This window comes from Schistocerca piceifrons, chromosome 11 (assembly GCF_021461385.2).
Source record: "Schistocerca piceifrons isolate TAMUIC-IGC-003096 chromosome 11, iqSchPice1.1, whole genome shotgun sequence".
Classification (NCBI taxonomy): Eukaryota; Metazoa; Arthropoda; class Insecta; order Orthoptera; family Acrididae; genus Schistocerca; species Schistocerca piceifrons.
The window spans coordinates 18,839,975-18,858,742 of NC_060148.1; the positions used below are offsets into that span (position 1 = coordinate 18,839,975).

At 43.1% G+C, this 18,768-nt stretch overlaps 1 protein-coding gene across 1 annotated transcript in view; it reads left to right on the forward strand.

The window, feature by feature from the left end:
- LOC124720191 (immunoglobulin domain-containing protein oig-4-like) overlaps positions 1–18,768 on the forward strand; it is a 33,699-nt gene that overhangs the window by 7,371 nt on the left and 7,560 nt on the right. The window contains exon 2 of the mRNA XM_047245514.1: positions 12,305–12,497. Coding sequence (XP_047101470.1) covers positions 12,321–12,497 — 177 coding nt within the window. The 5' untranslated portion in view covers positions 12,305–12,320. The remainder of the gene's footprint in view (positions 1–12,304; positions 12,498–18,768) is intronic.

Genomic DNA, 18,768 nt, shown 5'->3' on the forward strand with positions numbered 1-18,768 from the left:
AGCGCCATCTCCTGCCACAGTAATTGGTAATGTTGCGCCAGATTCACTTCTCTTACTGACTCGCTTTGTAGTGGACATGATACAGCGTTGTACACAATGGTTCCGTATTCGAATCGACAGCTTGTCGGCGTGGTGTTTACTGACGGAAAGGCAAATGGCAACGGGTGGTGTTCAGTAAGGTTGTGTCAGGAGAACTAATCCTGTGAACAACAACCACAGCATTCAGTGTATGCACCAGTGTTTCGCCCTTTGTCTGAGACAGGGTCATTTCAGGAAGCAGGAAATCATGAACGACGTACCCGAAATGTTCGGACACTTGGAGGAAAATGTGATTAACACTGTGGAAGGCGACCAGCGTGTCAGTACCAGGCAGCTGGCCCGGCAGTACAGAGTTAGCCAGGCGACCGTGTGGAACATTCTCCATGGCAATTGTTACTACCATTGTTACTTACAGCGTGTGCAGGGCTTACTATCGACAGATTTTCCACATTGGGAGCAGTTTTGTCGCTGGTTTCTTCACCAGGCAACCACGGTTCCAGGATTTGTGTCACCCACCCTATTCACAGGTGAGGCCAACTTTATGAGGAGTGGTATCTTCAACTTTTATAACAGTCATCTGTGGGATACGAGGTGTGACAATAAGGTAATGAGACAGATTTTCTTTGCAAGATGTGGCAACCCTGCAGGCTTGCGTAGGCACAATATCTTTGACCTCAGTCTATAATCTGCTTCTAGTCCAAGTGGCACGTCGATGCAACTGTTCAGTCGTGAGTTGTGCTGCAATACGAGGTGCATTCAAGTTCTAAGGCCTCCGACTTTTTTTCTCCGGACTGCAAAGAGATAGAAACATGCGCATTGTTTTAAAATGAGGCCGCGTTCATTGTCAATACGTCCCAGAGATGGCAGCACCGTACGGCAGATGGAATTTTACCGCTAGTGGTGAGAATGAGAACTGTTTTAAACACTTAAAATGGCGACCTTTTTCTTACTTGAACAGCGTGCAATCATTCGTTTTCTGAATTTGAGTGGTGTGAAACCAATTGAAATTCATTGACAGTTGAAGGAGACACGTGGTGACGGAGTTACAGATGTGTCGAAAGTGCGTTCGTGGGTGCGACAGTTTAATGAAGGCAGAACATCGTGTGACAACAAACCGAAACAACCTCGGGCTCACACGAGCCGGTCTGACGACACGATCGAGAAAGTGGAGAGAATTGTTTTGGGGGATCGCCGAATGACTGTTGAACAGATCGCCTCCAGAGTTGGCATTTCTGTGGGTTCTGTGCACACAATCCTGCACGACGACCTGAAAATGCGAATAGTGTCATCCAGGTGGGTGCCATGAATGCTGACGGACGACCACACGGCTGCCCGTGTGGCATGTTGCCGAGTAATGTTGACGCGCAACGACAGCACGAATGGGACTCTCTTTTCGTCGGTTGTGACAATGGATGAGACATGGATGCCATTTTTCAATCCAGAAACAAAGCTCCAGTCAGCTCAATGGAAGCACACAGATTCACTGCCACCAAAAAAATTTTGGGTAACCGCCAGTGCTGAAAAAATGATGGTGTCCATGTTCTGGGACAGCGAGGGCGTAATCCTTACCCATTGCGTTCCAAAGGGCACTACGGTAACAGGTGAATCCTACGAAAATGTTTTGAAGAACAAATTCCTTCCTGCACTGCAACAAAAACGTCCGGGAAGGGCTGCGCGTGCGCTGTTTCACCGAGACAACGCACCCGCACATAGAGCTAACGTTACGCAACAGTTTCTTCGTGATAACAACTTTGAAGTGATTCCTCGTGCTCCCTACTCACCTGACCTGGCTCCTAGTGACTTTTGGCTTTTTCCAACAATGAAAGACACTCTCCATGGCCGCACATTCACCAGCCATGCTGGTATTGCATCAGCGATTTTCCAGTGGTCAAAACAGACTCCTAAAGAAGCCTTCGCCGCTGCCATGGAATCATGGCGTCAGCGTTGTGAAAAATGTGTACGTCTGCAGGGCGATTACGTAGAGAAGTAACGCCAGTTTCATCGATTTCGGATGAGTAGTTAATTAGAAAACAAATCGGAGGCCTTAGAACTTGAATGCACCTCGTACGTTAACACGTGTTTGTGTCTCTCGTCACGGAAATGGAACCGCGTAATATTCCGCAACGGTATGCCATTTCTTTTTGCGTTAAATTGGGTGAAAACGCCACGACAACTTACAGTAGGCTTCAGGAGGCTTTTGGAGAGGAGGTTATGTCAAGAGCTCAAGTTTTTCGTTGGCATAAAATGTTTAGTGAAGGCAGAACATATGTTGAAGATGAAGGCCGCAGTGGACGACCATCAACATCATGGACGGATGTCAACTCGTACAATCTGATCGAAGATTATCCGTGAAAATGATTGCAGAAGAACTGAACATCAGTCGAGAAACGGTTCGCCTAATAAGAACTGAAGATCTTGGGATTAGAAAGATTTGTCCAAAAATGGTCCCCAAAAATCGCACACCACAACAGCGAGAAACGCGGAAAAATGTGGCAGCCAATCTGTTAGAGAAAACTGAAATCAATCCAGAATTGTTGAACCGTGTTATCGCTGGTGATGAAAGCTAATTTTTTTCAGTACGATTCAGAGACAAAACGCCAAAGTTCGCAATGGTGCTCAAAGGGATCACCCAGATAAAAAAAAAAGCTCGCATGTCAAAGTCAAAAGTGAAGTGCATGCTTGTGTGCTTCTTTGATTCCAAGGGAATTGTTCATAAAGACTGGGTGCCTCCTGGACAGTCAGTTAACCAATAATACTACAAAGAAATTTTAGAAAGACTTCGTAAAATATTTCTTCGTGTCTGTGCCAACATTGCTGATAATTTGATTCTGCATCACGATAATGCGTCATCCCATACTACTCTGTCAGTACAGCAATTTTTAACCTCAAAACAAATTTCAGTTCCACCAAAGGCACCTTGTTCACCAGAAATCGCTCCGTGCGACTTTTCTCTATTTCCAAGAGTCAAAACCATTTTAAAACAACACGAGATGCCCAAAAAGCTGTGGCGAGGGTCTTGGAGGATATTACAGAAATGTTACCATCGATGGCACAGGTGCTGGAAAAAGTGTGTGCAATCAGAAGGGAACTACTTTGAAGGAGACAACACTACACTTGACTAAAACGGTAAGCAGCATTATTTTTCACATCAGTCTCATTACTTTATTGTCGCACCTGGTAGTATACAGAACCTCTACAGTATGGTGAAAGCGAATCGTGGGCATAGGCGCAACTCCAATGTGTGGGCCGGGATAATTGGCGACAGTATTTTGGGACCAGTCTTCTTCCTTCCACGCCGCCTAACAGGAACTGTCGGCGTTTCTTGCGGGTGACTTTGCCTCCCGTGCTGGAAGAAGTTCCACTGATGGTTCATAGGGTTTTGTAGCTGAGACATGATGGTGCTCCAGCCCACTTCACCGCTAACGTCCGGACGCATCTCAATCGTTTGTTCCCAGGTCGATGGACCAGAGAAGGAGGTCCAGTTGCATGGGCTGCTCGTTCACCGGATCTCAACCCGTGTGATTTCTGGTTGTGGCGCCATCTCAAAAGTATCGTGCACGCAGAGCCCATTCCAGATGTGGACACACTGGACCGGCGTTTTCGTGCTGCCTTTGATACTGTTCGGATACAGCCTGGCTGTTGTGAACGTCGCGTTGAGGAACATGGAAACCCTATTCAACTGTGGCTGCATCGTACAGCGCATATCAGACCGCTGTCTCTGTAACAACGTATGATTGAGTGAATGCTCTCTAGGCGCTTCAGTCCGGAACCGCGCGACCGCTACGGTCGCAGGTTCGAATCCTGCCTCGGGCATGGATGTGTGTGATGTCCTTAGGTTGGTTAGGCTTAAGTAGTTCTAAGTTCTAGGGGACTGATGATCTCACATGTTAAGTCCCATAGTGCTCAGAGCCATTTTTTAATGTTCTTTAGCATGGAAACCATGCATTGAAACTTCCTGGCAGATTAAAACTATGTGCCTGACCGAGACACGAACTCGGGACCTTTGCCTTTCGCGGGCAAGCGCTGTACCATCTGAGCTACCCAAGCACGACTCACGCCCCGTCGTCACGAGACGAGGTACTGGTGGAAGAAAAGCTGTGAGGACGGGGCGTCAGTCGTGCTTGGGTAGCTCAGATGGTACAGCGCTTGCCCGCGAAAGGCAAAGGTCCCGAGTTCGTGTCTCGGTCAGGCACATAGTTTTAATCTGCCAGGAAGTTTCATGTCAGCGCACACTCCGCCGCAGAGTGAAAATCTCATGCTGGAAACCATGCATTCCTGGACCATTTCATTAGACCTTTTTCGTCCCACATCCTCTCATCGACCGATACCTAGAGTTTGTACACGGTGGGAAAAATCATCCTGTATAAACTACTGTGATCCAAAAGAAAACGCCTTTTTGTTGCTCCACTTTTTTTTTCATTTATCTTTTGCACCCAGACCCGTTTCGCCTTAATTACAAACCATCTTCAGTAGGTGTCAAAACACGGATCATACATTATTTCTAAGCCAAACAGCTTTCTCCGTTACGAGGCATCTTCAGTGGGTGTCAGATGAGCGTCTATTTCGTTATTGTACTGAAATGCAGGAGGATCTGCAACGAATTGACGCATGGTGCACGGAATGGGAATTGAATCTCAACGTAGACAAGTGTAATGTGCTGCGAATACATAGAAATAAAGCTCCTTTATCATTTAGCTACAATATAGCAGGTCAGAAACTGGAAGCAGTTAATTCCATAAATTATCTGGGAGTAGGCATTAGGAGTGATTTAAAATGGAATGACCATATAAAATTAATCGTCGGTAAAGCAGATGGCAGACTGAGATTCATTGGAAGAATCCTAAGGAAATGCAGTCCGAAAACAAAGGAAGTAGGTTACAGTACGCTTGTTCGCCCACTGCTCGAATACTGCTCACCGGTGTGGGATCCGTACCAGATAGGGTTGATAGAAGAGATAGAGAAGATCCAACGGAGAGCAGCGCGCTTCGTTACAGGATCATTTAGCAGTCGCGAAAGCGTTACGGAGATGACAGATAAACTCCAGTGGAAGACTCTGCAGGATAGACGCTCAGTAGCTCGGTACGGGCTTTTGTTGAAGTTTCGAGAACATACCTTCACCGAGGAGTCAAGCAGTATGTTGCTCCCTCCTACGTATATCTCGCGAAGAGACCGTGAGGATAAAATCAGAGAGATTAGAGCCCACGCAGAGGCATACCGACAATCCTTCTTCCCACGAACAATACGAGACTGGAATAGAAGGGAGAACCGATAGAGGTAGTCAGACCGTCAGGTGGTTTGCAGAGTATGGATGTAGATGTAGATGCAGATTTCTAAGCCAAACAGGTTACTGTCTGGCGGCAAATTGGCTGAAAGTTTTCACTTTTACTTTTTGTCACTGTTCTGAACATATTGCAATTTAAGTGCCACGCTTGTGAGTATACACAAATCAAAAATGCAAACTTTCAACAGAAGCCTGTTTCGCTTAGAAATAATGAATTAGACGCTGATCTGAGACCCACTGAAGATGCCTCGTAACGGAGACAAAACGCGCCTGGGTGCACAGGACAAATGAAAAGACTTTACGTACAGCACGCAAAAGGCGTAATTTACGTTTCATTTGTTTTTAGGAGAATGACATTCAGAAAATTTTCAGTCTGCCCCTTGTAACACGTGTCTAGCTCTTATTGCTGAAAGAGGTGAAACGGTTACAGCGTGGTAGGAGGAAATACTGATAGAAAATTTTAAGCAAAGGCCAATGATTAACTACGAAACTCATCTTCACCAGTTCCACCTCTGACTACGGTCTACTTTCGAAATGTCTTGAAAACACCAAGTGGAGCTCTCCTGAGGTCGTGTTGCGATTCTCTAATGAGGACAGCGCCATTCATCATCTGAACGATCAGTTCGTCTCCTGTGTTTACTCTTTCTTTCGTAGGCTTCACCTTTCGCCATCCCCACGGGTAGAGGTCCAGGTGCCTCGATGCCCAACAAACCACTTGTGCCAGTACATCTCAGGGAAATGACAGGTTTACATTATACAGGGTGGTCAATTGATCGTGACCGGGCCAAATATCTAACGAAATAAGCGTCAAACGAAAAAACTACAAAGAGCGAAACTTGTCCAGCTTGAAGGGGGAAACCAGATGGCGCTATGGTTGGCCCGCTAGATGGCGCTGCCATAGGTCAAACGGATATCAACTGCGTTTTTTTTTAAATAGGAACCCCCGTTTTTTATTACATATTCGTGTAGTAGGTAAAGAAATATGAATGTTTTAGTTGGACCACTTTTTTCGCTTTGTCATAGATGGCGCTGTAATAGTCACAAACGTATAAGTACGTGGTACCACGTAACATTCCGCCAGTGCGGACGATATTTGCATTACTCGTGTTAAAATGGACCGTTTACCAATTGCGGAAAAGGTCGACATCGAGTTGCTGTATGGCTATTGTGATCAAAATGCCCAACGGGCGTGTGCTATGTATGCTGCTCGGAATCCTGGACGACATCATCCAAGTGTCCGGACCGTTCGCCGGATAGTTACGTTATTTAAGGAAACGGGAAGTGTTGAACCACATGTGAAACGTCAACCACGACCTGCAACAAATGATGATGCCCAAGTAGGTGTTTTAGTTGCTGTCGCGGCTAATCCGCACATCAGTAGCAGACAAATTGCCCGAGAATCGGGAATCTCAAAAACGTCGGTGTTGAGAATGCTACATCAACATCGATTGCACCCGTACCATATTTCTACGCACCAGGAATTGTATGGCGACGACTTTGAACGTCGTGTACAGTTCTGCCACTGGGCAGAAGAGAAATTACGGGACGATGGCAGATTTTTTGTACGCGTTCTATTTAGCGACGAAGCGTCATTCAGCAACAGCGGTAACGTAAACCGGCGTAACATGCACTGTTGGGCAACGGAAAATCCACGATGGCTGCGACAAGTGGAACATCAGCGACCTCGGCGGGTTAATGTACGGTGCGGCATTATGGGAGGAAGGACAATTGGCCCCCATTTTATCGATGGCAATCTAAATGGTGCAATGTATGCTGGTTTCCTACGTAATGTTCTACCGAAGTTACTACAACTTGTTTCACTGCATGACAGAATGGCGATGTACAACCAACACGATGGATGTCCGGCACATAGCTCGCGTGCGGTTGAAGCGGTGTTGAATAGCGTATTTCATGACAGGTGGATTGGTCGTCGAAGCACCATACCGTGGCCCGCACGTTCACCGGATCTGACGTCCCCGGATTTCTTTCTGTGGGGAAAGTTGAAGGATATTTGCTATCGTGATCCACCGACATGGCCTGACAACATGCGTCAGCGCATTGTCAATGCATGTGCGAGCATTACGGAAGACGAACTACTCGCTGTTGAGAGGAATGTCGTTACACGTATTGCCAAATGCATTGTGGTTGACGGACATAATTTTGAGTATTTATTGCATTAATGTGCTATTTACAGGTAAACACGCTGTAACAGCATGCGTTCTCAGAATTGATAAGTTGACAAAGGTATATGTACCACATTGGAACAACCGAAATAAAATGTTCAAACGTACCTACGTACTCTATTTTAATTTATAAAACCTACCTGTTACCAACTGTTCGTCTAAAATTGTGAGCCATATGTTTGTGACTACTACAGCGCCATCTACCACAAAGCGAGACGAGTTTCGTTCTTCGTAGTTTTTTCCTTTGACGTTTATTTCGCGAGATATTTGGCCCGGTCACGATCAGTGGACCACCCTGTACGATACGTGAACGCTGCACGTCGTGCTAGAAGTAGTACTGTTGGTATTTTTAAAAATATCGGGAATCCGATATATGAGATTGACGCCATAGTTCATCCACTCAGGAAACCACGCTGTCCATGAATACACGTGAGGTGGGGGTTTGTATATTCAATCTCCTGGTGGGTTAATAACTAACTATTCACGGGGTACTGACATACGTGAGCAAAATTTAAATGCGCGCACGAGAGTACTTCAATCGGTGCCACGTACAAAATTACATTGAAAAATCTGCAGTTAGCGTTTTTTATGATAGAGATGTCATGCGACTTTGACTAAGAATGAAAATAAATAGCACTTGTGCAAAATTCCGGAATAGTTAATATTTAACTAACTTTTAGGACAACAATCGGTGCAAAGACAAAGATATTTCGTTGTCAGTTTTGTCAGACCGAAGATTCTTAGACTAAGTGCATCCGAAGAACCTCTCAACTGCCGGTCAAAGATAACATTTATTAACGTCCAACAAAGGCTATAGAGAGAAGGAAAGATTTCGGTAAAAGCGTAAAGTAGAAACTAAGTTTGTTAAAATATATATGACACAATGAATAAATGAAGAACGTCACAAATATTCATTGCGTTTTGCTGAATTTATTGTTTATTTCTGAAATACTTTTCTAGTTTGTTAGGCAGTTCATTTACGGAATACGCCAGATTCGATAGTTTTTCGGGACTGCAGTCCGTATCCATCTTTCTGTTGTTTTGAGGTGGAGTGTCTTGCTCAGCACTTTGCGTTTTGCATCTACATCTACATCTACATCTACATCTACATCTACATGGATACTCTGCAAATCACATTCAAGTGCCTGGCAGAGGGTTCATCGAACCACCTTCATAATTCTCTATTATTCCAGTCTCGTATTGCGCGCGAAAAGAATGAACACCTATATATCTTTCCGTACGAGCTCTGATCTCCCTTATTTTATCTTTGTGATCGTTCCTTTCTATGTAGGTCGGTGTCAACAAAGTATTTTCGCATTCGGAGGAGAAAGTTGGTGATTGGAATTTCGTGAGAAGATTCCGTCGCAACGAAAAACGCCTTCTTTTAATGATTTCCAGCCGAAATCCTGTATCATTTCTGTGACGCTCTCTCCCAAATTTCGCGATAATACAAAACGTGCTGCCTTTGTCCGTAATTGTAATAACTAGGTATTTAGTTGAATTTATGGCTTTTAGATTAGACTGGTTTATCGTGTAACCGAAGTTTGAGTTCCTTGTAGCACTCATGTGGATGACCTCACACTACTCGTTATTTAGGGTCAACTGCCACTTTTCGAACCATTCAGATATTTTTTCTAAATCGGTTTTATCGTTTTGATCTTCTGTTGACTTTATTAGTCGATAAATGACAGTTTCATCTGCAAACAACCGAAGACGGCTCCTCAGATTGTCTCCAACATCGTTTATATAGATAAAGAACAGTAAAGCACTAGGATATGTTATACATCACCTTTTCTTCTGATTTAAGCATTAGACTTCAGACTTGATAAATGTGCTTTAGTGCCTGATTCTGGTGTGTGTAAGCTCTCCTAAGTTTTTGCGTCCGAATTTTCTGTGCCATCTTCTCTTTCCCTTCTGGTTCATGGATGTCGGCTCAATAGTTGAATATGGGACTGTCTCGATTTTTGCATATCTTCCAGTCGTATTTTTATTAGCACTTTTTGAACAGTGGTACTTGGCTTTTTGAAGGATATTTGCAGGTATTCTCTTTCAGAGCATTCCTTGAGAGTTCTTATCCATTTTACTTCTGTCATATGGTCGTCTGCTAATATTACCAGATCGGAACTTTTATACAGTTGTTACAGCTACTACAGTAAAAGTACTGTTTGTTGCAGTTTCTTCTTCTCGTGCTGTTTATTTTTTAAATCAAGGACATTTTTGCGGGACACAGCGAATACCTAAATTCGCGGACTCTGACGACATAGCGCGGTAGCTTGCATACTAAAAATTTCGTCACGAGTGTATTCTTCGAGCAAAAGAAGCGTCAAGGAAATAGAGTATGGCGACACTATAATCACATATATGACAAGTATCTTCTTCAAGGTGTTAAGTTTGTTCTCAAGTTGAGTTCCATTGCGGGGTCAGGTGTATTTTTCTTATTTTTTAATTGTAGACTGTTTGACATGGTATCTGGCTTCTTAATCGACATAGAGCAATTACAAAAGGTTTAATAGAACACATGTGCACTTTAACACCAGCTCAGAAATGGGACTACAATCGTTTGATTATTCTACTACTGAAGACGTATTTTGCCTTTAAACTTTCACTCAGTTCTCTTCCACGCAACACTTACACCCCTCCATGCTTTCCAGTCCATTGACACGTTGTTTGCACTGCTTCCCCTTTTAGTTACGCCCCCACCTCCAGAGTAATTAAAAATTGGCCCCCCTTACTGAATATAGCTTGTATGTTGTAATACTTCCTGTTCTGTGACAAGCAATTTATTTGTGACTGATCATGAACATTTCTGAGATGTCCGATCGATAACTGTTACGTTAAACATCTGTACTTGGTAATACGTATCGTTTAACAAACCGCGGAGCAGAAAATATAAAATAAAAAATTTACACCCACAACAGAAATCGAGCACTCGAACACAGATATTCTAAGGCAGAAATCTGCCCGTTGTACCAACACGGCCACATAACTAGAGTGTGTTGATTGAAGATACTGGTCGTATATTTGATTACAGTGTTACCAAATTACCTTTCCTTCACATTCTTTTTCTACTGTAAATAAGAGCAGGATGAAATGTTGTTAGTGACGTGTTTGTGCTACTGTTATCCAAGGAACCTCGCTCTCGCGTCGGAAAGTGCGAGTTTTGGTTCAATATATATAATTTTTTATTCATGAATTTGGCCAGCAAGGCACCGCATTCAGCTTAAGAGTTATGGTGTTTCTCTTTCTTCCGCTCTTCCCACTAGTTTTTCACTTTCTCGCAAGCTGTTCGTCTCTGCTCATCTTTCCACACCCTCTTGGGTGGAGGTTTTGGCTCATCTTCTTCATAGTTTGCGTTTTCTATCGGTAGCCTGAAATGATTGGCTCAAATGGCTCTAAGCACTACGGGACTTAACATCTGAGGTCATCAGTCCCCTAGACGTAGAACTACTTAAACCTAACTAACCTAAGGACATCACACACATCCATGCCCGAAGCAGGATTCGAACCTGCGGTTCCAGACTGAAAGTCTAGAACCGCTTGGCCACAGCGGCCGGCCCTGAAGTGATCCCTGTCACGTATGATTTCTTCTGTAACACCTATTTTGTTGGCATCTTTCTTTACTGCTTCTATCCATCCACGGTTATTTTCAGCGTACTAATGTAATTAAAAATTTCCTTTGTAATCCGTGTTTTTTCCATTCTTTTTAAATGTCCATAAAATTTTAGCCGTCTCTTCCTCATTTTATCTGTGATCTTTTCTGTATTTTTCTATAAGTCTTCATTTCTCCTTCTAATCCACCTATTTTCCTTGTTTTTCTCAGGACCTAGAATTTTTCTTAGTATGTCTCTCTCTCTCTCTTTTTTCTAGTTCTCTTAATTCGCCTTTCGTATTCAATGTTAGGCACTCTGATCCATACGTTGCTTGTGTCCTAATAACTGAATTATAATGTCTAATCTTCACTTGTATGGATATTGATTTCTTATTGTAGTAGTTTTGTGTTAATTTATAACCAAAATCTAACTTTTTATTCTTTCTTTACTTATTGTGTGATCCAGTCCATTGGCTTGGATCCACTCCCCCAGGTATTTGAATTTATTAAGTCTTTTAATTTTTCCATACTTCGGTTTCATAAATTTTTCTGTATTATGTTTGTGATCTAGATACACGTTTTTTTTTTTTTTCATACGACATTTTTAGCCAAGTCTTTTCAGCAATCTCGTGTAACAGATCAAGCATAACTGTCTCTCTCTCTCTCTCTCTCTGTCTCTCGCTCCCCTGAACATTACTTACTTCTATGATGTACACATGCAGAATACAGCGGCAAATGAAAATTTGTGCCAATACTCGGTTTCGAACCTGCGCCTTCCTGCTCTCCTGTTTCAATATGGTTCAAATGGCTCTGAGCACTATGAGACTTAACATCTGAGGTCATCAGTCCCCTAGAACTTAGAACTACTTAAACCTAAGGACATCACACACATCCATGCCCGAGGCAGGATTCGAACCTGCGACGTAGCGGTCGCGCGGTTCCAGACTGTAGCGCCTAGAACCGCTCGGCCACCCCGGCCAGCTCCTCACCTGGCACAGTGGCTTTGCACAACTGCACGGATTACCCCAGCACGCAACCCTCCTCAATCCAAATTCCCATCCCAGTCCTGGTACAAATTCTGATGCGTCACTTCAGTCTGCATGTATTCATCGTGGATATTTTAGAGTTGAAACTGTCTGTGGAAGCATACAGTTCCGTTTGATTGTTATTCACTTGTGCTGTGTTGTTTCATTTGACGGACGTTTGCCGCAGAGCCGTCGGTCAGGGGATGCGAGTGGCAGGCGCGGCCGTGCTGCTGCTGCTGGTGGCTCTGGCGCCGCCCCCGGGGGCGGAGGGGCGGCGGGGGCGCCCGCGTGGGCGGACCAAGTCCCGCGCGCAGATCGGCCTCCCGGTCACCGGCCAGTACCGCGACGCCGAGACCGACAAGTACTACAACAACAACAACGTGAGTAGAACCACATGTTGTACTGCAACAACAAGAAAACTACAGCAATAGCGACATGAACACAATGAAGACAACGACCACAATAATACACAAACAAGATCAGCACTACAACAACAACAACTATTATTAATACACTATAACGATCAGTACAACAACAATATGGGGGAACACCAACAACATGGACACAATAACAACATAGGTACTGCAACAACAAGAAAACTACAATAACTATATGAAGACAGTGATGAGAAGAATAACTACAATAACAAAATGAGCCCACCAACAACAACAACATGATCAGTACAACAACAATGCAATGACGGGAAAACTACAGTAACAACAACATGGACACCAACGACGACAATGACCACAATAATCCAAAAATAAGATGAGCACTACAACAACAACTATTATTAATACATCCTTACAACATCAGTACTGCAACAACAACAGTAACATGATCAGTACAATAACAACATTGAGGAACACCACCAACGACATGGACACAACAACAACATAGGTACTGCAACAACAAGAAAACTACAATAACAAAATGAAGACAGTGATGACATGAATAACTACAACAACAAAATGAGCCCAACAACAACAACAACAACATGATCAGTACAACAACAATGTGGGGGAACACCAACAACAACATGAAAACTACAGCAATAACAATATGAACACAATGACAAGAATAACTACAATAACAAGATGAGCACAACAACAATAACAGCAACAATACTAGAACAGCAGTACTGCAGCAACTTGAATACAACAGCAACAATGCGACGACAACAGGAACAGTATGGGCATTGCAACAACAACATGAGTTCTGCAACAGTAAAACAACAACAGTGCCACGAGAACAGAACAAGAACAATATAAGTACTTTGACAAACACATGAGCACTACAGCACTGACAACATGAGTACAACAGCAACATGAGTATTACAGAAATGGGGACTTGTAGAACAAGACCAATGTGTTTACTACAACAGCAACAACACGACTGCTACCACAACTTTTTTCTTGCAGTTAATAAAGCATCATCGTCTCTTCTCTGTGCAGTGTCACCAATATCCTTTCGATGACGGTATGTTGAACACTGAATTTAAACCAAGTGAAAAATTAACTTACCCATCAGTATATATTTATCTGCAGTCTATAACGTTTATTGAATAGAAGAGCATTAATTATACTGTAAATCCAGTCAAGGGACACACAGGTCCTAGCTACACAAACAAAAGTTTGCCGCAAGGATCCACTTTATCGCCTCCTCTGGTCACAACACTCGACTTCTGCTTTAACCACAGATGGTACTGACTGCACCTTAATCAGCTGCAGCTCACTGACACATCCGCATGTTATCATGGCATGCAGGAGAACACCTACCACATCGCACTGTCATATCACGTGAGACCCAATTTTCTGAAGTGTTTACTTCTGTGATTACAACTCCCTACCAGAATGAAGACACTGCTCTTAACACATGATGTGTCACTGTATAAGCATACATACAACTTTTTACCGGCTACACATGTCATGACGTAATTACTATGTTTATAGCCAACGCGACTATTCTGTATGAGTCACTACTGTATGTACGCGTTTGTGTGCAAATATATGTGTCATTTAATTTGTAGTACGGGGTGTTAAAAAGTCTCTGCGCAGTGCCGTATGATTGTTAGCCGCGCGTGCCATATGATTGTTCGCCTGTCTGGGTTACTTTCTTCGACCATAGATATTGGTAGACTGGTCATGACGTATATTTCGTGGCACCAACATCTCTACTGCTATACCACGTGACTATTGGCAAAACAATGGTGGTATCCTGTTGTGCTTATGGTTGTGCCGAGCGTTTTGTGAAGGGAAGTAACATTAAATTTCACGTGTAAGTATTATTAGTTTAATTTAGCGGCATTTCTTGAATGCTGATAAGCTATTGTGTGTATCATATCCTTACCCAGAACGCCACAGTTACGTAAATTGGCGGTTTGAAGTGCTGTGTGTGTTTGCAGGCGCACATTGCAATCGTATATATTTCTTGAAATGGTAAGCTACAAAGCTGCTTTTTCTCTTTCGTATAGGTTTCCAAAGGATGAAGGGCGCAGGCAGATGTGGATACAGGCAGTGAAACGAAAAGATTTCAAGCCTACTGCGCACACACGCATCTGTTCGAAGCACTTTGAAGAATATATATATATATATATATATATATATATATATATATATATATATATATATATTGTATGTGTGTGTGTGTGTGTGAGAGAGAGAGATATTTATTACCAATAACCCTTCCCACTCCAAAAGCAATGGCAATGTGCATTGCTACTACACAAGAAGAAAGGATGATTTTTACTATCCTGGATTAAATCTGACTTTGGTACAAAAAGTGGTGAATTATGCTGGTATTATTTTAAAGAACAATTTGCCAAAACATGTTAGGGGTTTTATTTCTCATCAGGATTTAGTTTTATTTTGTACTTCCCAGTTACAAAACATACGAATATCAGAAACAGATACTGAATACCATTTGCAAAAAGGTAGTTGTATGGCCTATGTTAGTTTCCAGATAATAAGCTGTAATGTTTGGGATAAATAATATGCTGCTACAAAAATCTTTGGTCATTTACCAAAAAGCATTAAAAGCCTGACAGATAGCCAACCAGCATTTAAAATCAAATTAAAATAATCTATGAATGACTGCTCCTACTCAGTAGACGATTTTTTAGGTATAAATAAGTGATTGGAAGAATTATCATGTAATGATACGTCTACCTTTCATTAAACTGACACATCATTGCGAAGTATCGTATTCATGATCTGTGGAACAAGTATTCATGTAAGTAGGTACTGATTTTGTAGATATCTTATTTGATACATCTACGAAACAAACTGTTTAAACCAAAAAAGAGCTTTCAAATGAAACTGCTTTACGTTTTGTAGGTGAACGACACAATTGAGTTCGTTACATTCGATGTGAACACGTGTGTTTACGTTACAGGTTTCGTTGTTTATGCCGATTTATGAAGTCTATAACACTTTCTACAACCACGGCACTAAAACACACACACACGCAATATTTACATTTTATGCAGTGCATAACGCGTATTGTTAGTAGAGAATGCATCTCATAATTGGCAACACTGAAATATTCGCGGCGAATATATTGCCGAACATCGAAAGTGTTTCAACAGTTCACAAAGTTCATTGTGAAGTAATGGCTGTAAAACTAAATTTGTACAGTGGTTACGCAATAATTTATCACTTCTAGCTGTGCTTACTTAAGCTACATTTAATGCGGTGAAGTTAGCAGGAAATCCACTGAGAAATACTGGAAGTGAAATCAGGAATCAGAATGCTGCCTTGAACTCCCGCCGACGTTCTGCCAACAGTCACGTGATTCTATGTTGCAGCCACGGCAGATGTATAGCCGCTGCACTGCTTGCCCAGTCTATTAGTATCTATGGTCGAAGGTTACTTTCCTTCAAGTGGACTTTCCCGACATTCCACTGTTTCGTTTATCTCAGCCAGCGGCAGTAGTATCGTTGGTGTGTGTCGTCTTTTGTTTCGTTTTTGTCACTGTTAAAATGCTAACCATTGAATAATGTGTGTTCTTAGTCGAAATAGTGTTCAAAGCTGGCTGTAAATACACAGTTTTAGTTCGTCAAACATTTAATTCAGTTTTCCCGGAGACAACACTCCCACATCGCGATACTGTGCGAGATTTGATTAACAAATTTGGAAGTATGGGTTCCGCGACAGATGCTCCGAGAAGTGGTCGTCCTAGCGTTTTGTCCGAGGATAAACTAGTCGATATTTCCGATAAAATGTCCACGAGTCCGAACAAGTCAGAAAACTCTCCCAGGAAATCGATGTTTGTGTCGGAACGGCCCACACAGCTGTAAGGAAAAAAATTTAACTTTTCCCATACAAATTGACAGGCGTGCAAGAACTGGAAAATACTGATCATGGCAAGAGACTGCATTATTGTCAATGGTTCAAAAATTTCCTTCAACAAAATGGAAGGGATATTCTTAAAGAAACGTTTTTCACTGACGAGGCATGGTTTCATTTATCCGTGTACATGAACTCGCAAAATTCTCTTATTTGAAGTACTGCAAATCCATTGCGTATTTATGAGGAACCATCGCATTGTGTGAAAATAGGCGTTTGGATTGCAATTTCTAGACGTCGGATTGTGGGTACCATATTTTTTAACGAAACAATAAACGCACAACGATACTGCAGTGATATTCTGTACCAATTCGTAGGAGAACTTGTGTTGAGTGAAATACTGAACGGTTATTTTCAACAAGATGGTGCAAACAGCTCGCGTTTCAATGTCACTGCTTGCTGATGTTTTTGGTGACCGCATAAATGCACAGAGACTTTGGCCTCCACGATCGCCTTACCTAACACAACCTGACTTTTACTTCTGGGGTGCAGCGAAAGCAATTGTGTCTAAAAATCGTCCAAAATCCAGCGACGAATTGAAAACTGCAATATCCACTTTCACTGCTGCTGTTACAGAAGAAATGTTACAGCTTGTGTTGGGAAACATGATTAGACGAATTGAATTGTGTATTAAACAACAGGGGGGACGCTTACAATATTTAATGTGAAAATTCGAAAGTAAAAATGAATATTCGGTAAATTAATAACTTGTAGTTCACTGAGTTTCGTTTCGGTGTATTCACTGCGGCACGCGCGGTTAACAATCATACGGCACTGCAGAGAGACTTTATGAACACCCCGTATATGGTGTATCAAATTCTGGTTGTGTGGATGATATCCGAATGGCCACAAATACACTACTGGCCATTACAGCTGCTACACCACGAAGATGACATGCTACAGACGCGAAATTTAACTGACAGGAAGAAGATGCTGTGATATGCAAATGATTAGCTTTTCAGAGCATTCACACAAGGTTGGCACCGGTGGCGACAGCTACAACGTGCTAACATGAGCAAAGTTTCCAACCGATTTCTCATACACAAACACCAGTTGACCGGCGCTGCCTGGTGAAACGTTGTTGTGATACCTCGTGCAAGGAGGAGAAATGCGTACCATCACGTTTCCGATTCTGATAAAGGTCGGATTGTAGCCTATCGCGATTGCGGTTTATCGTATCGTGACACTGCTGCTCGCGTCGGTCGAAATCCCATGACTGTTAGCAGAATATAGAATCGGTGGGTTCATGAGGGTAATACGTAACGCCGTGCAGGATCCCAACGGCCTCGTATCACTAGCAGTAGAGATGACAGGCATCTTATCCACACGTCTGTAACGGATCGTGCAGCCACGTCGCGATCCCTGAGTCAACAGATGGGGACGTTTGCAAGACAACAACCATCTGCACGAACAGTTCGACGACGTTTGCAGCAGCACGGACTATCAGCTCGGAGACCGTTGCTGCGGTTACCCTTGACGCTGCATCACAGACAGGAGCGCCTGAGATGGTGTACTCGACGACGAATCTGGGTGCACGAATGGCAAAACGTCATTTTTTCGGATGAATCCGGGTTCTGTTTACAGCATCACGATGGTCGCATCCGAGTCTGGCGACATCGCGGTGAACGCACATTGGAAGCGTGTATTCATCATCGCGATACTGGCGTATCACCCGGCGTGATGCTATGGGATGCCATTGCACACATTGGAAGCGTGTATTCATCATCGCGATACTGGCGTATCACCCGGCGTGATGGTATGGGATGCCATTGGTTACACGTCTCGGTCATCTCTTGTTCGCATTGACGGCACTTTGAGCAGTGGACGTTACATTTCAGATGTGTTACGACCCGTGGCTCTACCCATCATTCGATCCCTGCGAAACCCTACATTTCAGCAGGATAATGCACGACCGCATATTCCAGATCCTGTACGGGACTCTCTGGATACAGAATGTGTTCGACTGCTGCCATGGCCAGCACATTCTCCAGATCTCTCACCAATTGAAAACGTCTAGTCAATGGTGGCCGAGCAACTGGCTCGTCACAATACGCCAGTAACTACTCTTGATGAACTGTGGTATCGTGTTGAAGCTGCATGGGCAGCTGTACCTGCACACGCCATCCAAGTTCTGTTTGACTCAATGCCCAGGCGTATCGAGGCCGTTTTTAAGGCCGGAGGTGGTTGTTCTGGTTACTGATTTCTCAGGATCTATGCACCCAAATTGCGTGAAAATGTAATCACATGTCAGTTCTAGTATTATATATTTGTCCAATGAATATCCGTTTATCATGTGCATTTCATC